Below are 24,773 nucleotides of genomic sequence, written 5' to 3'. Positions count from 1 at the left end.
GTTTAAAATAACACTTGCGCCGTCTGCGCTATCAAAATCGCTGCCAACTTGGCTTGGTCTGACTCTAGTATAGTGCCTTACAATATCTGAATATATACTTTATCGCCTTAACAATAAAGTCGAGTTCAGATATTTTTGTGCACCTTGATCGTACTGATCTTTGATGGTATCTGTATTACGCTGGCTTTCAATATTTAAAATTATATTTAATCGTCCTGAATCTAAATTTTTAAATAAATAAACAATTGGCATAAGTCAGAGTTTTTTTAATAAGTTGAAAGATCGTACACTAAAGAAAAAGTGACCAAGTCCACCGGTGGCCAAGGCGGGAATTGAACCCGCATCTTCATCTTACGTCCTGACCACTAGACCGCCCGGCCACGGTGGTAACCGTTCTAAATTCTCTGGAGTATGCTATCTTTGAAAGGCTAAGCGCCTATTTTTTTATTTATTTAAAATTTTAGATAAGAAAGGATTTAGATTCAAGCTTAACTCTTCGATTCATATAAACTATTGACGAAATCGAAAAGCAAGACAATATAAAAAATGAAAATACGAACACATAAATAAATAACGTCATAGTGAGGCACATTACTTATAATCCTTACACATTTATTAATAATTAAAACCATAAAAATTACAAAAAAAAACATCCATGGCATATTGTGGTGTTGTCATAAGAAAAATATTTTTTTACACTTTTTTTTCTCAATATTCCCACACGCAATAGCAAACGCCTTTCAAAATCATCTTTTTTTTTTAGAAAAAATACATTGATTTATGATTTCTTAATTTTACCATATTTTCAAAAATATTTACAACAGCCTAATGCTAATTCTCGTGAATCAGAATTCGTTTAAAAACAAATTTAACTAATTTCTTACATATCCTTCTATGTCGAGAAATAAAAAAGTTACTATTTCCGAGGAATTAAATAAGACTTATGCACACCATCTGAGATCTGTCACTCACTTAACTTTTTTTAGTTTTTTTTTTCACAGTTTTTATCACATTTTTTTTTTCAATACTGTTTCCTCTTAGGTGCTTTATGTTGGGGATATGTTGTGATTGCTTCGCAGCGCGTGGCAACGGTGTTGCCCGCGCAAGTGGAGGATTGTAAAGGCTGGCAACTGAAATAGTTCAGGATGTGTACAAGCCTTTGCTTGGGGAAACCTGGAAAGGTAAAGGAGCTGTTTTTATGAATGATACTACTGAAATATATAAGGTTTATGTTACATACAGATATAATATATATATATATAATTACTTTCCAAAGTCAGATCACCTATGGGAGCTGAATATATATAATAATTACAAAACATGTCAGCTAATTTTTAAGGCACAGTTTTTATAATGAAACGTATATTTATATATAATATTTTGATTCAACCCTCCTTTTTGTGACAACCTCGAATTTTTCATTAAAAATATATAACAAATCGTAAAAAAACTGGACAAGTACGAGTCGGACTCGCCCATCGAGGGTTCCGTATTTTTTCAGTATTTGTTGTTATAGCAGCAACAGAAATACATCATCTGTGAAAATTTCAATCACGGTTCATGAGATACACCCGGTGACAGACGGACACACAGACAGACAGACGGACAGCGGAGTCTTAGTAATAGGGTCCCGTTTTACCCTTTGGGTACGGAACCATAAAAACTACCCTCAACGTTACGCATTAATGACCATCTTAATTATACATTAACGTTATGCATTAATGATCTTTTTCTTATCTGTGACACTTCTGTTTGTTAAAAGAGAGGTAAAACATATGTAAGTTTACTAATGCAACAATATGTTTAATAAGTTTTCGGCAAAAATTTCATATTTTATCGGTGATTGTACTTTTCTTTCCACAGGCAACCAGTACTCAATGAGCCAATTACAAAAACCCTAAAGACAATAAGGTTGTTTTATAACACAGTTCCTATAGCCATCTCCTGTCTCCATCATCAGAATAGCTCGATGGTACCATAATATTGCATTGTCACCCGACTTACATATATATGCAAGCTTTTCCATTACAAGCCATTTCGGCATTGGTCCTCTAATAAAAGTTGTTCAGAATGACCTGTACACTCAATACGCAGAGTATGGCTGGTCGTTAAAATTTCACCCTCTATATCTCCATAAAATCTAATAATCCTAGCGGTAGTGGAAGATACCTGTTTTATATGAATAAATAGAATGTTAGTGTAAATCATGTGTGAATAAATAGTAACCTGATTGTGTCACGCGATGGAGTTGACGGCGAAGGCGGGCCGCCCGCCCTCGGGCTGGTACAGCGTTATGGACGCGATGTAGTTGTTCGACATCACCTGCGACATGCAAATACTTCAACATCATCATGTTTTTTAATCCTGAAAATAAGAAGTTATCGAGAATATCACAAATAAGACCGGTTTATGCTGCCTTATATTTTTAAATCGGACTTAGTTGCTAAAAATCTAAAACAGGAATGTTAATAGAAGTTAAAAAGTACACGTGCTTTTTGACCTCAAGTATATATGTTTTGTATGTATTTGTTGTCAGAATTTGAGTAAAATAAATCTATCAAATTCTGACAACTAATTACCATTTTTAGCATGATGTGTGTTGACAAATGGGGTGGTAGTGTTGGTTTGTTCAACACAATGCTAAATTACCCCATCAGTAACATTACTCGACCGCGGTCTTCACTAACGTCCAGATTTCTGACATGTATAGCGCTTTAAAACCTAACCTCTAATATGATGTCCTGGTAGCCGCAGCGGAACGTAGAACCGAACGGGTTGGTGGTGTTAGTGCTAGAAGCCCGGTTGAGTACGACGGGGCGTTCCCAGACTCTCAGGGACACCAATCCTTACTTACAACAAAGTTATGTCGGTATTGTCCAAACTTGTAACATTTTACACCTCAAACATGATGACCGTAGCAGAACGTGGGGGCCAAAGTAGATAATTGGCAAGTGTTCTAACCGACCTCGTCCAAACTTGTAACACTTGTAACAAAGCCTAACCTCAAATATGATGTCCTGGTAGCCGTAGCAGAACGTGGAGCCGAACGGGTTGGTGGTGTTGGTGCTAGAAGCTCGGTTGAGGACAACGGGCCGCTCGCACACGCGCAGCGCGCGGGAGACAGACTCCCACTTGGAGTACGCGGTGATGTTGACGGCTCCCACGCTGTCTACTAGCGAGTTGGGTTCGCATCTGGAATGTGGAAGCAGTCATGTTAAGACTAAAGATACATGTACTAATCAATGAAACAATAATTCTCAAACAGAAGAACAAGAACAGTGAATCTTCTGAAAACTAATATAATTAAACAATAAATAAGTCACAACCCGGATAAATCCGATTCAGAGATTTTAAGATTTTGGTATATAATGAAAAGGTAATAAGGTAGATAGTCTCCTAAGAGCTAGAGTGGATTTATCAGAGTTTGAAGTTAAGCGACACAAATATCGTCGACACATCCTACGCACGTGCAACAATAAAAATGCTGGTCTTAGAGAACAAAAAATACATTGCAATTTATGTAATAAAGAAAACAAATAATAAGATATACGCAAGGTCATTTTACTGTGTCAAAAGTACTAACTTGTCGGGTTGCACGGCGAGCTCGAATTCGCAACGATGGTACATGTTGAAGTTGTAATGCCCAGGATAGTTGGTGTGCAGGACGAACTTCTTCACTTGGTGCGTGCTCGCATCGAAGAGGATATCCTGAAATATAACATAATTACTTATTTGCATAAATAAGTACATATCTTGAATAAAAAAAATTTTTTGGTACAAGATTTTATCGCTCCCGTCTTTCGACAGGCAACTAATACTCATCGAAATACTTCTAAGAAACTTAAATACAATGAAAATGTTGTTTTATCATAAAGTTTCTATGGCCACCTACGGTGTCTCATAGGTCAATGGTACATATATTTCAGTATTACCCAATTTACATATGTAAGCAGGTAGGTACCTATGTGAAGTTTTAGCTCTATCGAATAATAATAATAAAAAAATGAGAGAATAATGGGAACTGTGTTTAATTTAACTTGTAAATTTTGATTACAGATATATAGGCAACGGGACAGATGGAACTGAAATGGAAGCTTTGGAATTGAATTTAAAAAGAAAGTTGGCAGTCGTTTTACGTATATAACTCACGCGATAGAATTAATCTCTCGTGTGCCAGGATTATTTCTTTCTAATAGTTTCCTCGTACGCGGCTCCGCGGCACTCGAGGGCTTCATGCGAACGAACAAAAAGATTCCATCGTCTACGAGGTTTGTGTTATTTTTTAATTTATTTTATTATGTAGTTAAAGCAATTTAATCTAAAACATTCCAGTATCGACACGGTCTTGTCTGTCTTACCCCTAGAGTGTTTTTGCAAGAGGATCGTTTTCGCTTACCAATCCCAAGGTGAAGTAGTTGAAGAAGTAATCCGTGGCGGGAGGCTGGAGCCTCGGGCGGCGCGCGGGCGGGCGGTGGATGCGCATCTTGTCGTCGTGCTTGTAGTAGAGGCGCGCGGGGGCGCCCAGCGCGCGCGCCACGGCCTGGCACGAGTCGCCGAACCGCACCACGCGGCACAGCGCCAGCTGCACCGGCTCCAGGGCGCGCGACGTGCCTGGACAATTGTAACACATGGAAGAAGGCCGCTTTGTTGAATAAATATTCAAAAACGAATTCTTACAAAACTGGACTTTCTTGGGCTCAATCTACTTAGAATCGTTAGCATTCTCCATCCTACTATTAAATGAAGATGTCCCAAAAGGTCCGTTCCATTACGTCACGTTTTAGTGTGAAATTTTTCACTTGTATGTGCGTGACATAGTGGAAACTACAATTTCCATACGAATTTAAGGGACATTTTTTTAGCATCAAGATTTAATAATAAATATGCTTAGTGGTTCTGAGTTGAAATAACGTAAAAACACCAGGATTGTGAGAATTAGGTCTTCTATATATTTTTTAGAAAAAGCTCAAATACAGGCGAAGTTTTACGAAACACGGTGTGACGTGAAGTGAACACCGCTTTGTTACTGATGGTGTATTATCGTGACTGACTCTGGCTCTAAGGGCCTATGCACACCGTGTTTTTTTAACGCGCCGTCAACACGCGTTAGTATCGATACACACGCGATTCGCACGCAAGTCAGACGCAGCTTGTAGACCTTTGCACACCTATATCGATGCTAACGCGCCTGCAACGCGCGTTTGTATCACGACCAACGCAAACAAACTGCTTTGTGGAATGAAACTCTAGATTTTCTTATGAATCTAAAACAACCATAGACTTTATTCAATTATTTCAATTACACCGTTGATTCACGACCAAGTTGCAAAATTACATGGCCACTGATTTCTATTATTTAGTTACACCGCCAATGTCTTAAAAAATACACACATAAATTGTATCAGTCGATTGAAAATAATAGTAAATTTTGTATGATACCATTTGTGTGGCTTTTTTTAAAGAAATTGTCAGGAAAATCACATATCAAAATTTGTCCCTATTCACCCCAGCCGTCCCTATTGACCCCGGTTGACGGTACATAACTCAACTTTATTTGTTTCATAAGTCAATTTTTCTAACTATTGTCTTATATCACGCCGCTAATTTTTAATACTGAAATCGGCAAGTACGAACATGTTTACCTTGTATGTAACTAATATCACTATTATGTGATGAACATTTTATATTTTGCAGTCTAGGCCTACCTTCAGTGAACATGTGTAGCCTCAGCCCCCTCGTGGTCTGCGGCGAGCGGAGCACGTCACAACGCCGCAGGTGCAGCTGTTGCCGGTAGCATGATAATGGCAGAGGTGGCAGCGGCGCGCCCGTGGCCGCTCCTACGCTGCTGCTGGCCTAGTACAACCAGCAATAAACCAGTTAGTTATAATCTCTAGCCACCCACAAACCATAAATATCATTAATATTCAGTCAGGGTCAGACCAAGATAAATTGCCAACGATTTTGATAGCCTAGTCTGTGCAAGTGTTAAGTAAACGGCGTAATATCATAGAAGTTTAACGTTTAAAATAACACTTGCACTATCTGGGCTGTCAAAATCTCTGCCAACTTATCTTGGTCTGACTCTACACTCGTATGGGAAGCCTCTAATAGTACATTGTGCAACGAGGGTGATAATTCTTAAATCCGCCATATTGTCATTTCTTGCATCGAAGGCTTACTTTTACTTACTTTTCTTTCCACGGGCAACCGATACTTATCGAGACAATTCTAAAAACCCCAAACAGAATTAGGTTGCGTTGTTTTATCACAGAGTTCCGATGACCACCTCCTGTCTCCATCATCAGATCAGCTCGATGGTACCATAATATTGCATTGTCACCCGACTTACATATGTATGCAAATTTTCAGCTTCATCGGAAACCGGGAAGTGGGTCAAATTTAAATTGCAACATTTGACCCCGTAGTTATTTGATTGAAAGTAGGTATACCTGATGCTGAGATCCGTAGTATATGGTGGTTCTGGCGACGACGGGCGAGCCGCCGTTCGGGAACTGGAGCGAGCCCAGTCCATGCGCGTAGCCGGGCTGCAAACATACGTAGCAAATGTTAATAATCCTTAGCAGATATTACGTACTTATCAGGAGTTCCTGATAAACGGCACAACTTGTCAGCCTGGCAACATCGGGTTTCAAGCCTAGGAGCACTACTACAGGGATCAGAAGTCAAACTGGGCAAAAATAATTATGCATACAACACAGTTTTAGAGAGCCTGGTCTATTTGTTAGCTTACCTCAAATTTGCTATCAACGGGGAAATAAAACGACAGCCCCCGGAAGTTAAGCGCGAACAGGTGCCTCTGCGAGTCGTAGAGGCCGGGGTGCGTGGCGCCGAAACAGTGCTCCACCTGCTCGATAGATGGCGCTATCTCTGGCGAGTTGAAGCACATGCCGCTGTAAACAAAATTGAACCTTATTGGTACACGATAAAGGTTTTAGTATGTGCTTTAAGCGCATGTCCACCATGCATGATATTCGAAAGAATTTAAGGTACGGTCACAGATAAATTGTTGATTCAGGGGTTCAAGCTAATTTGGTTGGCAATAGTAACGGTATGAAAATGTCCAATAAAGTAAACCCCAAATGGCTCAACAATTTGTGTCCGTGATTGTACTAGCCGATCCAACAGTCAATTGATATACAAAGGATAAGAAACATATTTCAATGTTGTTTATATTGTTACATTTTCTATTACACATTTTCAAGACTTTTAATAAAAATCGGAATTGATAAAAAGTTATTTTTCTAAAAAGTGTGCAGAAAATGATACGTTACTGCTCTAGAGCACTGTACTTTTTAAGAACAATTTTTCTTTTTTTTACTATTGGTTAAAATTTTGGTTATGAATGGATTTTTTGTACAATTTCCATTATGATAATTAACTCCCCCTTCCACAAATAAGGATATTTTTACCTAAATTGTCAATAAATACTACTGAAGTTTATACTTAACCGTGTTATTTTAGATGCACATATATTTTACTTTACTCGTATTCGAAATGAAAAGTAGTGTTTAACTCGGGTGAATTAAACACCTTGGTTAACAATCTACTATTCGTTTTAATCTTATTAACCTCTTCAATTTTACTCAGCCATAAAAATAAGTTTATCTAATCACCTAACTAGCAACAGCCGATACACTAATGACAGAAGTCATTACACCTCTTGCAATAGATATTGTCATTACATGATACTAATGTCGCTAGGTCACTTAACCTGATAGTATCGATCAATTTCTACAAGTCTAGTATAGGTCACCTTCATATGAAACTAGATTATAGCTTATTTAACCCTTTGAACGCTTTATGTCATAAACACAAACATCACTCAAACGCCAAGCTCCCGGACGCAAGGGAGCTAATGTAAACCATACTCCAATGTGTGAAGGTTACTTTGACAGCGTCCGCCATGACACCTATAGTTGTCCTTGGCGCTGTGGGTACGACTAGTAAAGGCGACGTTAGGTGTTCTTGGCGTTCAAAAGGTTAAACTAAATACTGTAAACCTTATCCCTATGAAAATAAGATTGCGTGTGTATAATTACATAATTAATGTTTGACGTGCTGCAATCATTTTAGGCGCCTGCAATGCATTAATTGTTAATTATCATTCTGCTCGAGATTTTTATTTAATTTCTAACAATAAAATTTAATTAAAGTATCGTGTATAGTAAATATAGATAGTAGGTTGTAGAGTTCTCTGGTGAGATATTATTTCGAGAATAGTACGATATTAAATGATTTTGGTACAGCCAAGTGTAAAAATAAACAACTTACTCAAAAATAACGTGTATGTTTTTGTATACCAATGTGACAGCATGGATAAATAAAATAAAATGAAATAAAATATGTCCCGTCAGAGATATGGAACATATTCATGAATAAGAGGTGTGCAGGTACATCTTCTAATTTTATCTAATTTTACACTTGACTATAGTCACATATCCCTAAGCTTACGCTAATATATCTCTGTGATCTTTAGTCATTGGGCGACTGTGTCGAATAAAAACAGGCTATAACTTGGATTACAGCATGGTATCATCCCTACTAATATTAGAAATGCTGAAGTCTCTCTAAATATCTATGAGTCGTGTGTGCGCGCGCGTGTGTGTGTGCGTGCGTGCGTGCGTGCGTGTGTGTGTGTGTGTGTGTGTGGTCTGTCTGTTGTTACCTCTTCGCGCTTAAAGCGCTGAACCGATCTACAGGAAATTTGGTATAGAGATAGTTTAAAGAAGGCATAGGATAGTTTGTACCAATAACAATCATCATCCCACGCAGACGAAGCTCGGCCAGAAGCTAGTAGTAAATAATGCTGGTACTCACCTATACCTAAGCTTAACTAGTTTCATGTTGTATATCTCTATGATCTTGAGCCGTTGGGCGACCGGGTCGAATATAAACCGGATGCCGTCTTGAGGCATATTTATCACTAGGTCTACGTTTAGGGGGTTCTGAAACAACAAAACGGTAAGTTAGAATATTTAAACATTGTTGCACGTTGCACGTAATATATAAATGTACACTCAGTGGACTTAATAACTAATTTTATTTCTTTAGAATCAGAATGCTTTGTTTGTAAAACATAGGTATAAATAGGTCTTAGGTATATGACTGGTATATCTCACAATGAGTGTTTTTTTTTTATGTATTTCACGTACCTGATCACTATATAGTACTTGTACTCCTCTGATTGTGCCCACTTGACTCTGTATGATGGCCACTGACTGAGAGAAATGCATCCCTGGAACATACAAACATTACATGTTAATATACTGTGACGTCACTGACAGTTACAGTCAGTCGATGTTAGACCGGCGAGCAGAGCGGTCGTACCGCGTGATGTTTGTGTTGGCGAACCGTTGGAAATACATTATATCATATGATTTACTGAGGTAAATACAGTACTTTAAATATACCTCAAAAATAAGTCTATATAAAAGCATTTAATGAAATTATTATAACAGCGACATCTAGTAACATGAACCGTGGAACCATCTCGAAAGACAAGACCCGATTAAAAGAAGTTGATCCAGTCGGTCCATTACTCATTTTTTTTATGTAATAGGAGACAGCCGTAGTAAAAGTTAGATATATCATGTCGTTTTTAAAATGTAGGTACAGATAACCAGTTAAAACAGCCCACTATCGGTTGACTCCGTACAATTCGCGAATGACCGATAACTCCAACCAATGTCTGTGCCGCTATCTTACAAAACAATACCGGATAAACACATTCAATTGTAGATTTTAATATCAAGTAATAAGGTTCAGAATTGAATTGAGTTAGGTTAGGATGGGGGCAGACTTCTCTATATGTAAATTTTAGATAAGATCTGTTCGTTAGTTGATAATGGGTTGTTGTAAAAATAAAACTGATGTACCTTACAATTTGCGAAAAAGAAATAAGAAATTTATATAATAATAATAATAAATAATAATAATTCAGCCTATATACGTCCCACTGCTGGGCACAGGCCTCCTCTCACGCGCGAGAGGGCTCGGGCTATAGTCCCCACGCTAGCCCAATGCGGATTGGGGACTTCACATACACCTTTGAATTTCTTCGCAGATGTATGCAGGTTTCCTCACGATGTTTTCCTTCACCGAAAAGCTAGTGGTAAATATCAAATGATATTTCGTACATAAGTTCTGAAAAACTCATTGGTACGACCCAGGATTTGAACCCACGACCTCCGGATTGAAAGTCGGACGTCATATCCACTCGGCCACCACCGCTTTTAAGAAATTTATAAACATGAAAAACCTATATCTGGGCAGTTTAATTTAACCTCTTGCCTATGTATCGATAAGTACGGCTACCACCAGTTTGACACTGACATATTCGCTAGCGTGTGCGTAAGTTATTTTCTATGCATCTCGCTCGTACTCGCGTATTAGTGCGAGCGAGATGTATAGAAAGTAAGTTACGCAGACGTTAGCGAATATGTCAGTTTGACAATGATAAGGCAGTGGTGGTAAGACTAAAGGATCATGATCGGATTTCTATTTTTTTTGAGGACGATTTTTTTTTCTCTATACTGGACAACCGAGGTACCACCCATAGCTTTTAACCGAGTCTCTATTGTTTCCCATAAAGTTTTAAGTCATAATGTATTGTTTGCCCGAAACGCGAAACTTTTCAGGATTGCCATAAAACAAACCTAACCTAACAGGATAACCTAAGGAAATTCCTGAAAAGTTAACGGTTTCAGAGTTATGACTAATGATAACATGACTATCATTACATTATGACTTTCAATAATTATGTTAAACAAAGGGATCCGCTTTTAAGCACTATATAGTAAGGTCCGACCGAGAACGCTTTTTTTGTCTCGGCCGAGACCGAGACCGAGACCGAGATTCAATGGGATTCTCGGCCGAGACCGAGAATTTATAAAATAGAAAAAAAAATGAATTTAAAATGGCTAAAATGGAACCCTTATAGTTTCGTCATGTCCTTATGACTGTCGGTCTGTGCGTATGTCACAGCCATTTTACTCAAAAACCAAATAACCAAATTTGGAACGTAGGTGTAGATGTATTATGTAAGTCGCTTCTTAGTTTCGAAAAAAAATTGTAAAATATATTTTCAAATATATACTCCATATAAATGTAACTAATAGTTTTATAAAAATTCATGTGGCTCACCATTAGACAGGTCTTTAAAAGTACATAAAGCTTGCTAAAAACGTTTTTTTTTGCTTAAGTAACCACTTTTGGAAACAATCGCACCAAAAAAATTCACCAATGATAACTCATTGCTTAGTCTCGGTCTCGGCAAGAATCTCGGCCCATTTTGGCCGAGAGCCGAGACCGAGGACTCGGCTCGATTTTTGGCCGAGAATGCCGAGACCGAGACCGAGACCGAGATCTCGGTCGGACCTTACTATATAGATACTATCGTATTATCGTCACGGCTTCAGCTCAACAAGCGGTACGGAACCCTTCATTATCATAGTACTATGATGAACTTAGACCGCGAGCCAGGAACAATTTCCATGACCAATCGCCTCCCGGCTGAAAACTCGTGTAGTGGTTAACGGCTAGGTATGATAAACCCCCGTGGACGTCAGCTCCCGCTCCGTTGGTGAGCTGAGGAATGGCAGCCACCGCACTCAAAAAACAAAATTGTCATCGCCTCCCATTTGATACTTTGTCAAATGATAGTTCAGATGCTGTTCTTAATTTAAAAAATCGTCAGCCGGTTATATCGCGGTGGTAAGAACATTTATGATAGCAATAACAAATCATACAACCCCTCTGGTGTTGCAGGTGCCCATGGGCGGCGGTAATCGTTTACCATCAGGTGATCCGTCTGCTCGTTTGCCTCCTCTACCATTAAAAAAAATCATGAAACTTTGCATGTAGCATTTCATATGCCTGAAAAGCCATCAACGGAATACGCAATTAACACATTACGCATACTTTGCCGCACATAAAGTGGTAATTCCACCGCTATAGAAGCGGCTGACGGTTTTTTTTAGTTTAAAACAGCATCTAAACTATCATCTGACAAAGTATCAGCCGGGAGGCGATGACTGACGAAATATGGTCCTGGCCCGCGGTCTAACTACATCTTTAACATGTATACAATAGTAACCGATTCATCTACTTATCTATAATAAATGCGTGTGTCCTGACTGAATGAATAATCAACGCAGAGCCGAAAATGCAAAAGCTAGGAAGTTGAAATTTGCATAATAGGTTGCATTTATACAGTGTACAACAGATAAGAAGCGATTATCAAAAATTCTACCCCTAAGCGAGTTAAAAAGTTAAAGTTTTGTATGACGTTAAAATTGTATTTTAAGCTTGAAACTTCGGGAAAAGGTATTTTATTAGAAAAGTAAGAAAACTAATTTCAGCGTTTTTGGAAATTCATCCCCTAAGGAGGTTAAAAAGTAGCTTAAAAATAAAGTTTGTATCAGGGAGCGGAAACCGGTATTTTTGTATGGGAACGAAAACGGTATTTTTTCGTTCTTTGTTAATTATTTCATTTCTAATTGGGCAATCTAATAATACGAAGTCGTTATCAAAAAACACAAACGAGTCCTATATTTGGAGTATAAAATAAACCTAAATATATGTTTATTTCAAAGTTTTTCCAAAAAACCGGTTCCGATCCCTGGTTTGTATTGGGGGCAAGTTTAATTTTAAGTTAGGAACTTGAAACTTCGGAAAAGATATTATATTAAAATAGAAGAACCGTGATTCGTTTTTGGAAATTCATCCCCTTAGCGGGTTAAATAGGGATGAACGTTTGTATAGGAGAACAAATTTTATTTCATTTTTAAGCTAGGAACTTGAAACTTCGTGACAATACATTTTCATAAAATACGAGCAAAGTGATTCCAGCGTTTTTGAGAATTCATCCCCTAATAGGTGTAAAAAGGGGTTGAAAGTTTGAAACGGGTACAATTTCAGTAGAAACTTGAAATTAGTAGAAACAGAAAATATTAGAAAATACAAAAAATAATTTTAAGTGATTTGAAAATTCAGCCCTATATAGGGTTAAAAATGGGTTGAAGATGTTTTTAGGGAAATAAATCCACGCGGACGAAGTCGTTGACAACGGCGAGTACAATATAAAAACAATATGAGGCACGCACTATTGTGATAACCATTGAGTCATCACTTTGAATAACGATTATAGCCATTAGATGTAAATAGATGCATAAGTATAAACTGCAATACTAGTAATACTACCTATACTACTGCTTCGTAATAGTCATGGGATACTTCTTCTTCTTCCTCACGTTGTCCCGGCATTTTGCCACGGCTCATGTGAGCCTGGGGTCCGCTTGAAACCTAATCCCAAGATTTGACGTAGACACCAGTTTTTACGAAAGCGACTGCCATCTGACCTTCCAGCCCAGAGGGTAAACTAGGCCTTGTTGGGATTATTCCGGTTTCCTCGCGATGTTTTCCTTCACTGAAAAGCGACTGGTAGATATCAAATGATATTTCGTACATAAGTTCCGAAAAACTCATTGGTACGAGCCGGGGTTTGAACTCGAGGCCTCCGGATTGAAAGCCACATGCTCTTAACGCTAGGCCCCCAGCGCTTCGTAATAATCATGGGAGACATGTTATTCTCTTCGCATGATTAAATTTTAAACTAATTATATTACGTTTTGATCAGCATAAAACAAAAGCATAAAACAGCTTTCAAATTAAGGCAATTTTTTAGGGTTCCGTAGCCAAATGGCAAAAAACGGAACCCTTATAGATTCGTCATGTCCGTCTGTCTGTCCGATTCTGTCACAGCCACTTTTTTCCGAAACTATAAAAGCTATACTGTTCAAACTTGGTAAGTAGATGTATTCTATGAACCGCATTATGATGTTTACACAAAAATGGAAAAAAAAAACAAAAAATTTTGGGGGTTCCCCATACTTAGAACTGAAACTCAAAAAATCTTTTTTCATCAAACCCATACGTGTGGGGTATCTATGGATAGGTCTTTAAAAATGATATTGAGGTTTCTAATATAATTTTTTTCTAAACTGAATAGTTTGCGCGAGAGACACTTCCAAAGTGAAAAAAAGTGTCCCCCCCCCCTGTAACTTCTAAAATAACGGAATGAAAAATCTAAAAAAAATATATGATATACATTACCATGCAAACTTCCAACGAAAATTGGTTTGAACCAGATCTAGTAAGTAGTTTTTTTAATACGTCATAAATGGTACGGAACCCTTCATGGGTGAGTCCGACTCGCACTTGGCCGCTTTTTTAAAATAAAAAGCTTTGTATTACATTGTATCCATTGACATATTACATATCTACAGACGGAGTTCAGCGGTGTTACGCACACGAATTCTAGCCAATCGTGCAGTCTAACGCCACAACGCGATTGGTTGATGAGTTCGCAACACGCGCGCAATTGGTCGCAACTAGACTGCACGATTGGATTCGTGAGTGACACCACTGAACTAGCACCATTCTTAGTGTCTGTAAGGCCCGTCCTATATATATATATATATATATATATAATTTTAAGAGTAAAAACCTTTGTGACAGAACTTACGACCTAACTAAGTACAGTCACGTCTGAAAACATCGACACGATCGGAAGTGCCAAAAATATGTATACACGACCTTATGGCCCATATATTACAGTAGTGTATACATATTTTTGGCACTTTGTCCGTCTCGATATTTTCAGACGTGGCCGTACATGCTCTAATAGAGTACCTACTTTTTTATACCTATTATAATTACTTATAATTATCATGCGCGTGAGTCTGCGACTTATACGGCTTTTTAGAACAGATATGTTCGCATAATCGCGTTGAAACAGGACAATGGGTGATAAATAGAACAATATGAATAATTAGGCCGTCATCGTCAGGCATAGTAACCATTGGTATTACGTGCCTGAATAATAAATGTTTATGTTATCATATAAACGAGCAATTTTTTTAAATATAATTACATTACGATACAAGTGCGAAAAATAGGAAATTCGAAAAGAATGGCGATCAATTAAAACACGACAGAAAGGATTGTTTTAAATCGACACGAGTTGCGAGTTACCTATTCGCACATATATCGTACAACGTTTTACAGTACATATGGCCTTTTAAATTTTCGACATAGTTGCTAATTATCGCGCTAGTCCCGTAAAGTAGTATGTACTGTAAATAATAAGGGTGACCAGTAAATAATGGACAACCTTCTGACTAGCTCCAGAAAACGGACTAATAATTTTGGTAAAAGTTTTGCGGTTTTTGTAATAGGTAAACGAACTTTTTGTCGCGTACCACTCCAACAGGGCGACCGCGGGGAGAGGTGCCAGCGGGGGGCAGCCGAAGTGATGACGTTACTTCCTAGCCACCGCGGCAATGACTCTGCTCCGTTACATTTTTGTACATTTTTAAATATTAAAATCATAGTAACTACATTGGAGTTCATTTTTAGCTTCCACAAAACTGGATAGCCCCTTAACACTTTTCTTTCTTTTTCAATGGTTATCCTCATCACCTTACTTCTGATAAGCAATCCCTACCCTAATTATATTTTAATTATAATAAACACAAATGGGTGGAAAAACAATTAAAAACTTATAAATAAAAAAATTGTCCCAGATAATTATGTCCCTAATTACCCTACTGATATTATAAATTCGGAAGTACCTAACTTGTCTGTCTGTGTCACTTCTTCACGCTTAAACTGCTAAATCGATTTTGATGAAGTTTGGTATGGAGAATTTTGATTAAAATTATCGAGGGAAGGACATAATTTAAGATATCTTAGATAGTAAAGATTGTAACTAGGTTTAATTTTTTTTTTTTATAATGTATAGAATCAGGCGTTACTTTGCCCACATCCATATTAATTAAAACTAAAAATATATCTTTGCTAATCCGCGAAAAAATAACGTGCTAGTCAATCAGTGCTAAACCGTTATACTTTCTTGCGTATACATGCAATTAATGTTCCCACCGTAAAAATAAATACGCAAATAAATATAACAACCCACCAAAAGTACAAAACTCGACACGTGATTCGCCTCGTGCTCAGGAGAATGCCTCGGAGAGAGTAGTAAGTAGAAAGTAATATTTTTTTTTCGTTTTAATTTGTTTATTTGAAAGAAACAGATTTCATTTTAACTTTAAATATTTTTAAATTTAAAAAAATTGGTACTTTTTACAAGCTTTTATTAATTTGCCCTGTCAGTATGTGTGGGACAAATCTTGCAAGTTAAATTTGACCCACTTCCCGGTTTCCGATGAAGCTGAAAATTTGCATACATATGTAAATCGGGTGACAATGCAATATTATGGTACCATCAAGCAGATTTGATGATGGAGACAGGAGGTAGCCATAGGAACTCTGTGAGAAAACAACGCAACCTCATTGTGTTGCCTGTGGAAAAAAAGTACAGTCAGCGATAAAAGCTTGTACCAAAAATGAAAATTTTGCCAAAAACTTATTATTAGTCATCATCGCTATTCCATAATATTAAATTCAATTTAATTACAAAAACTAATAAACCTACGGTTAAATAAAAGTGCACTAATCATAATGAGTGAACATATAAATATTATAAACATGTTTACAATAGGTGCGTGTGTAATAAAAATAACAATAACATTAATCCACACGTTTTTGCGTATTTATGGCCAAGGCCGAAAAATATTGCGAACTAGGAAATGTATTATCTGTGGGCAAGGAACTGATAAAGAATTACCGTGAGTATTGATACGGTATAGTCGCCATCAGATATATCGGAGCGGCCACAGTGCTCACAAATATCTGAACACGCCTCTATTGTCAAGGCGTCAGAGTGCGTGTTCAGAGGGCCTACGACGTGTTGCCTCCCTGTCACGCTTACGTACGAATTTACAAGTGCGACAGAGAGGCAACACGTCGAACGTGGTTCGCGGTAGGCCCTCAGATATTTGTGAGCGCCTCGGCCGCTCCGATATATCTTATGGCGACAGAACCTAGGTATTGATTGTGTAATACTAAAAGTATCTCAAGCCTAGTAGGTAACATATAATTTTCATTTTAATATCTGGAATATAGTCTGACCAAACTAACAATGCTTGGCATTCGCCATGCCAGTGTTGGAATGTCATCATCAATGTCCTATTTCTATGAAAATATGACATTTATAATGACACTTCCTCACTTTGTTCTGTTTAAGCGCAAAGTAAGCTTAGACAGACTATACATATACAAAGATTAACTTTGAAAAGGTTACTTTGACCCTTGGTCAGTCGTTATTGGTCAAGAACATGGTTATTTACTAACATAACAGCACCACTTTTAACCATTCGTAGACCTTATCTCTTTCAAATAAGGTTTAATATATGTCCGTACAGTGATAACAGTAACCAACATATATTCATCTCTCGGTACATATATTAGGTTAGGGTGGAGGGACCAAGATATACTGGAATATTATGGTTGGTACATTTTATGAACATGGTGAACAGATGTTTTATCAGTTATGTTCTTTGTTTTGAATTTACTTAAAGGTCAATAGCATATAATAAAAATAGTAAGGGGCACAGCTGTGGGGGTAAGGAGTACAGTAATGGTCTATAATATTATCCATATGATTTGGTAGTGTAAGCATAATTATAATATACATATTATGAACCATTGCCATATATCTAAGGACGGCCCTTACGGGCAATAAGAATGGGGCCAGTACAGCGGTGCCACGCACACGAATTCGAGCCAATCCTGCAGTCTAACGCCACAACGCGATTGGTTGATGAGATCGCATCATGCGCGCCATTGGTCGCAACTAGTTGCGTTAGACAGCACGATTGCCTCGAATTCGTGAGTGACACCACTGAACTAGCACCATTCTTAGTGCCCGTAAGGCCCGTTCTTAGATATATGTCGACGTGTTTGTATGTCAATGTATTACGGCAAATTAGTTGCATCAATTATTTTGGAGCTTGACTAATGTAAATAATTTATAAAAAAAAAATAGAAAAAACTTATTAGAACCTCATATAAAAATAGAAATTCAAATTTTAAAATGCTGAAATACTATCCAGCTAAACCAATTTCTCAAGTTAATATAAATTAGAAAATTGGAAATATTTAGCTATTTTATTAACTTATTTCCTCTTAGAACAAACAGACACCATTTTTAGGGTCACATAGGTACCCAATATTACCTGAGCTGCAACCATAGAAACCCTATTTTACAAGCTTTTATTTAACTTGCCCTGTTAGTAAGTAAATTTGTTAGTTAGTGCGGGACAAATCTTGAAAGCTAAATTGACCCTCTTCCCGACATCCGATCTAGCTGAAAATGTGCATACATATACATATAAGTCGAGGTAAGCTAACAGTCTACTCGGGCCCGGACAACCCCCGGGCTTGCATCTACACAACCAATAACATACATGCGCAACCTCTAACGAGCTTCTGTTCCAGAGACCTGTGCGCTATAAAACTGCACGGGGCGCAAGACTCCAGCCTGCAGGAGGTGGTAGTAGCCTCTGTGTATATGCCGGAGGCTGAAGAACCACCACCGCACGACATGGCAAGGCTGGTCAACTACTGCGAAGAGGCAGGGCTCGAGCTCATCGTGGCCACCGACTCGAACGCGCATCACCCCCTATGGGGGATGGAAGCAGGTAACGAGAGAGGTAAGAAGCTCGTCGAGTACCTATTCACTACAAACCTCAACCTCCTTAACACAGGTTCAGAACCGACATTTGTAAACAGACGCAGCAGGACAATCATTGACCTGACCCTAGCAACCGAAAAAGCATCGAGACTAATCTCGGGCTGGCATGTATCGAAGGAGGTATCGTGCTCAGACCACAAGTGGATTCGATTTGACATTCAGGTAGAAACACAAGCAGCAGTGCCCAGGCGGAACCCACGCAAGATGAATCGTGACCTTTACACGGTGCGATTGTCTACAACATTGAAACAGCTGGAGGGTCCCCCTAGAATAGAAGGCACAGCGGGCATAGAGGAACAGGTAAGCATTCTCACGAGCACCATTCTGGATTGCTACCATCAAGCATGCCCCTTATCGACCCCACCGACCAGAAGCAGAGGGAAAAACAACTGGTGGGGACCTGAGCTGGAGAGACTCAGGGGCAAGATGAGGAGGCAACTGAACAGAGCTATGAACACAGGCGCTGACGAGGACTGGGACAACTATAAGTCCACCAAGGCCAAGTACAAAAAACGTCTCAGGTACAGAAGCACAAACTCTTGGCGCAAATTCTGTACAGACATCGAGACCACCACGCAGGCCAACAGGGTAAGGAAGGTCCTCTCTACCAACTCGACCATAACCTTAGGATCCCTGCGTAAGCCAGACAACTCTCTCACAAACTCACCGGAGGAGGCGGAACGGGTCCTAGTGCAAACGCACTTCCCGGACTGCGTGATATCGCACCCAGTAAGTTGGAACGAGATGGAGACAACCACCCCGACGGAAGGCGAGTGGCTACAGACATATGAGGTAATCAGCCCGCAGCGCACGCAGTGGGCCCTAAACAGCTTTGACTCCTTCAAATCTCCAGGTATGGATGGGATCTTCCCTGCGCTTCTTAAATGGGGCGGGAAGCATCTCACTCTGAAGCTGACCATCGTTCTGCGCGCCTGTCTGGCACACAGATACGTGCCGAAGCAATGGAGGGAGGTCAAGGTTATCTTCATACCGAAACCAGGTAAAAGCGACTACTCGGACCCCAAATCCTTCAGGCCCATCAGTCTGACCTCTTTCATGCTGAAAACATTAGAGAGGTTGTGTGACAGGTACCTTAGGGAGAGGGTGCTAATTAATGTGCCCTTGCATCCAAACCAACATGCCTATAGCCCTGGCAAATCTACAGAATCGGCACTTCATGCAGTGGTAAGTAAGATTGAGGTGGCGATCAAGAACAGATCCATGTGCTTAGGAACCTTCATAGACATAGAAGGGGCTTTCGACAGGACCAGGTTCAGCAGCATTACAGCAGCACTGGTAAGACATGGCGCGAATGCAGTTATGACAGAATGGATAAACAACATGTTGAGCCAGCGAACCATCAAACTCGGGACGGGCGAAACACAACAAGCATTAGTGGCAAAAGGATGCCCCCAAGGAGGAGTCCTATCACCACTACTATGGAACCTGGTGGTGAATGACCTGATCACCACACTAAACAACAAACACTATTACACAATCGGCTATGCTGACGATATAGTGATACTGACGAGCGGCAATCATTCAGGTACGGTATGCGATGTTACCCGCTCTGCACTAGCCATCGTGGAGCGCTGGTGTATTAACAACGAACTCTCAGTCAATCCCAACAAAACTGAGCTGGTTATGTTCACCAACAAACGCAACTTGGGAAACTTCTGCCTTCCCAAACTGTTCAACACTGAACTCCAACTATCTGCAGAGGTAAAGTATTTAGGGGTAATACTTGACAGCAAATTGAATTGGAGTAATCACTTAAACGGCAAAATTGACAAAGCCACGGTCGTATTCTGGCAATGTCGTAGAATGGTGGGTAGAACCTGGGGGCTAACCCCCAAGATCACTCTATGGCTTTACCAGGCAGTCATACGACCAATAATAAGCTACGGTGCAATAGTTTGGTGGCCACGCACCAAACTATCCACAGTTGAAGCTAAACTACAACGACTCCAGAGGTTGGCCTGTTTGGCGACTACGGGCTGCATGAGGACAACACCAACCGCGGCCCTGGAAGCTTTACTGGGCCTGCCGCCGCTGCACCTCTTTATACAACAGGAAGCGCTAGCTTCGGCGGTACGTCTCAAAAAATCGAATCTCTGGAGACCACCCAGGGTACCACACACCGAGATCCTCTACGAGGCGATAGGTAAGGAACCGCTAATAGAAGCGGTGACTGACAGGATACCCAGGCAATACATCTTCGACAAGAAATACAAGATACAGTTACACGAAGAACCTCGTGAAGGACTTAACCCGAGAGAGCTGAGAATCTTCACGGATGGATCAAAGACAAGGTCAGGCACTGGCGCGGGAGTATTCTCAGAGGACCTAAACATACATATCTCAACACCACTAGGCGCCCACAACACAGTCTTCCAGGCGGAATGTATGGGCATCATAATGGCAGCACACGCAGTCGTCTCAAGGAAAGTAGAGGACTACCCCATCCGCATGCTCTCCGACAGTCGGTCAGTACTGCAAGCTCTGCAAAGTTATACTTTGACCTCAGGGCTAATCTACGAATGCCACAAGGCTCTGTCAGAGGTAAGCACCACCACCAGCGTAACTCTGCAGTGGATTAAGGGACACAGCAACTCGCGAGGGAACGATGCAGCCGACATATTGGCGAGAGGTGGCTCGGAACTGAGGGTGGCAGGACCGGAGCCAATCATACCTCTGCCTTATGCCTGGCTCCGGAAAATGCTGAGACGCAACACCAAGGTAAAACACCAACAGTACTGGTCTAACCTAGGCACGTGCAGGCAGGCGAAGGAGGCCCTCCCGACAATCGACCCCGGTTTGTCGAGGAGGCTGAGACAGCTGAAGAGGCCACAGCTCCGGCTTTTGACTGGGGCCATAACCGGCCACGCCCCACTAAACAAACACCTATTAACCCTACGTGTTACAGATAGCCCCCTCTGCAGAGCGTGCATGGAGGAGGAGGAGACAGCCGCCCACGTCATTCTTGAATGCCCAGGGGTGGCAGAATACCGGGCACAATACCTCGGTTCCCCGGGGTCTCTCCCAGAAGTCGTCGGCAACATCAAGGGTCTGCTAGGCTTCCTGGTAGAGTTGGGTTGGCAGGAGTAGTGCCGTCAACCCACCATCACGCAAAATAGGCGCGAATTGCGACGTCGAGTTGCGGAAACCCAGCCCGCGAATACGAATAACGAATAACGAATACATATAAGTCGGGTGACAATGCAATATTATGGTACCATCAAGCTGACCTGATGATGGAGGCAGGAGGTGGTCATAGGAACTCTGTGATAAAACAACGCAACCTAATTGTGTTTAGGGTTTTTAGAATTGTCTCAATGAGTATTAGTTGACTGTGCTGAAGCACAGTCAATGATAAAAGCTTATACGAAAAAGGAAATTGTTGCCAAAAATGTATTACTTAAAATTGAAATAAGCATATACTTTTCATGTTTAACCCTTTAAATGTCCAGATTGTAAGAAATCTCAGTTCAAGTTTCATTGCCATGTCCTTGTTATATATTTTTTTCTGCTTGAGAAAAGAAGGAAGGAAACACAACAAAGTAATGAGGTACAAATTGTCAAGTAAGGGAACGGAAATTATTTGCTGTAATGGGTACGTCTTAGAGCACTGTACTAGTGGTTGTAGGTTCAATTCCCACCCATGACAGTGAATTTTTTCACTTCTAATTTATTTCTAAGCTTAATAACATTGTTTACAGGTGTTTCAGCTTGATACAAAATTTATTTAATAAAGGACAGGGGTCAGCAAACCATGGCTTGCACTACATTTGCGGCTCTGTAAACCTCACAAAAGATAACACCCGAGTCCTGAAAGTTTTTAGACCACTGAAGATAACACTTGTGGCTCTTTGAGCTTCATTATTATATTACATATGTTGGCAACCTTACTCACCGGCAGTAACACAACACTATGAGTAGGGTCTAGTAATATTTGGCTGCGGTTTTCTGTAAGGTGGAGGTACTTCCCCAATGGGGCTCTGCTCTAGATCTGGAAAAACATCCAATGTGCTGTGCCCTACCACACAAAGTGATATGACAGACATAGAGCCATTAGCAGCCATTATTAAAAAAAACTATTTGTGTATAATATAGCATTAAATTTTATTAGGTTTTTTTTGCACTTTGGTAGAAGTCAGACTAAGCAAGTGTTAAGTAAATGTCATAATTTTATAAAAGTTTGATGTTTAACACATTCACTGCCAGGGACCCACCTGGTGGGCGCTCGTGAACTTTGTTCAGATGCCGGACAACCCACTGGGGGGCGGGTTGTTTTGTAAACAGCTATAGACCACTGGTTTCTGTGGTAGTGCGCCGTTTTTTGTCTGGCAGTAAATGTGTTAAAGTAACTAACATTCACTGTCTGGGCTATTTTTTTTTTTTTTTTTAATTTATTGAATAAACAAACAATTTACAGTCTAGAATTTAATACAAGACCCATCGTAGGCAAAACCTTGAGGAGGTTTGTGTGCCGATGGGGAGTTCAGAGAACAATACATATATTAATGTCTTATGTCTAAATTTAAAAAAAAGAAAACATTGTAGGATTCTTAGTATAAGTAGCTTGTGTCGTTTGATGTCAATAAGTGCATTTTAATTACTTTTTTTATATGTTTACCATTTAAGTACTTTACACGAACATCTTCTGGCAAATCATTTAATATTTTAGGTAATATATATGTATACAGCCTAGTGCCATATATGTTATTATATTTGGGTTTACAATATTTGTTTTGTCTCTGTAGACTTCTTAGTTTTGTACATCTTTTGTTTACTTTTAGTTTAGTAACATAGTGATATTCTTCAGTTAGTATGGCTAGTTTACACTTATTTTGAACCGGAAGTACATTACAGTATTTGAAAAGTTGTGCATATTCTGTTTCGTATTTCTTTTTGATATGCTTAGGTACAAGTGTCTTCAATAATCTTATTTGTAAGTTATATATTTTTTCTATATATGTTTTATAGGTTTTACCATAAGTACTCAAAGCGTAACCGATCACAGAGTCAGCGAGGGCTAGGTACAGCATACGTAGGGTTTTGTACGGTAATTTATACCTTAGGATTGACATTTTGCTTAGAATGGCTCTTAACTTATCGCACACATAGTTAAGTACATTATAATCGCTGCTAACTTAGCCTGGTCTGACACTATTTAATTTGTGATACTGTCCAAAATATATGTTAAAGCAAAGTTTGTGTACCCAGCAAAATAGTTTGTATAATAAAATCATTATAAAATGGAGGATTATTTTATTTTATTTTGGCGGGATGAATCATGCAGATTTCATAATTTAAACGAAAATTAATAATAAGCGTCTTAGAAATTGAGAGTAGAGCGTAATGGGTTGTCAAGGAAAAAAGTTCGAGGCCTAATTTACAACGTTAAATATATTTTGGTGACGAAATACACCCATTTCACGGTCAAGACTAGCAATAAAAAAATAAACAGCCAGTGCAGACGAGACAAAGGCATTGACACTACGAGTAAAAAAATCAATGTTTTGTCGATGGCCAGCGCAAAATGCATTCGAAATTCGAATATGCCGTCGACTACGATGTTGTGGCGTCCAAAACACCATTGCGTAAGCCATCTCGCGTAAATACAACGCAAATTTTTGACGTAACAAATAAATAGAATAACAAAAGACGCACCTAAAACGAACTCCCAGGCGTCGCAGCCCAGGGATCGCTCCGGGATGATCTCCAAATCCAACATTGTGCACTAAACACTTCACACGCACTATTTTAATACACTTTTCACTTTATAAAACGTTTTTAAACGCCAAAAAACGCTATTACGCTGCCTTTCTTTGTTTGCCAACTTTAGTTTTCAACCATTTTGTATTTGTCAGAGAACTGTCATTACAAACAGCTGATTGTATTTTGCCAGGGTCGGATTGTATTTTTTTTCTGCACTCGAACGTGTTGCCACTGCCACTAACCACTATGGACTTAGGTACGACTTACGATGCGATATGATATGACCGATGGTGATGATCACATGCTAGCACGCTACTCTAAATGATAAAAAATCTGAGAGCAGTCTAATGTTTCAATAAGTCACATATGACTA

At 39.4% G+C, this 24,773-nt stretch overlaps 1 protein-coding gene across 1 annotated transcript; it reads right to left on the bottom strand.

Annotated features, from left to right (window-relative positions):
* LOC133530452 (PHAF1 protein CG7083) lies at nt 1-24,773 on the bottom strand. Its single transcript, XM_061868363.1, has 11 exons — nt 24,353-24,773; nt 9,174-9,256; nt 8,839-8,966; nt 6,752-6,911; nt 6,450-6,545; nt 5,706-5,853; nt 4,397-4,611; nt 3,584-3,708; nt 3,003-3,192; nt 2,227-2,322; nt 1-1,173 (listed from the first exon to the last, which is right to left on the bottom strand). The coding sequence occupies exons 1-10, from the start codon at nt 24,414-24,416 to the stop codon at nt 2,236-2,238; spliced, it is 1,296 nt and encodes a 431-aa protein (XP_061724347.1). The 5' UTR covers nt 24,417-24,773; the 3' UTR covers nt 1-1,173; nt 2,227-2,235.

The sequence above is a fragment of the Cydia pomonella genome, chromosome 22 (genome assembly GCF_033807575.1).
Source record: "Cydia pomonella isolate Wapato2018A chromosome 22, ilCydPomo1, whole genome shotgun sequence".
NCBI lineage: Eukaryota > Metazoa > Arthropoda > Insecta > Lepidoptera > Tortricidae > Cydia > Cydia pomonella.
The sequence above is the reverse complement of the archived record's forward strand: the minus strand, read 5'-3'. Positions and strand labels throughout refer to the sequence as shown.

What these genes read in the sequence shown, in the direction of transcription:
- LOC133530452 (XM_061868363.1), bottom strand. Translation starts at nt 24,416, where the DNA reads ATGTTGGATTTGGAGATCATCCCGGAGCGATCCCTGGGCTGCGACGCC. An exon ending in ACTACTTCACCTTGGGATTG is followed by an intron (nt 3,709 to 4,396) that starts GTAAGCGAAAAC and finishes GTTATATTTCAG; the next exon opens with GATATCCTCTTCGATGCGAG. An exon ending in CTCGCCGTGCAACCCGACAA is followed by an intron (nt 3,193 to 3,583) that starts GTTAGTACTTTT and finishes TCCACATTCCAG; the next exon opens with ATGCGAACCCAACTCGCTAG.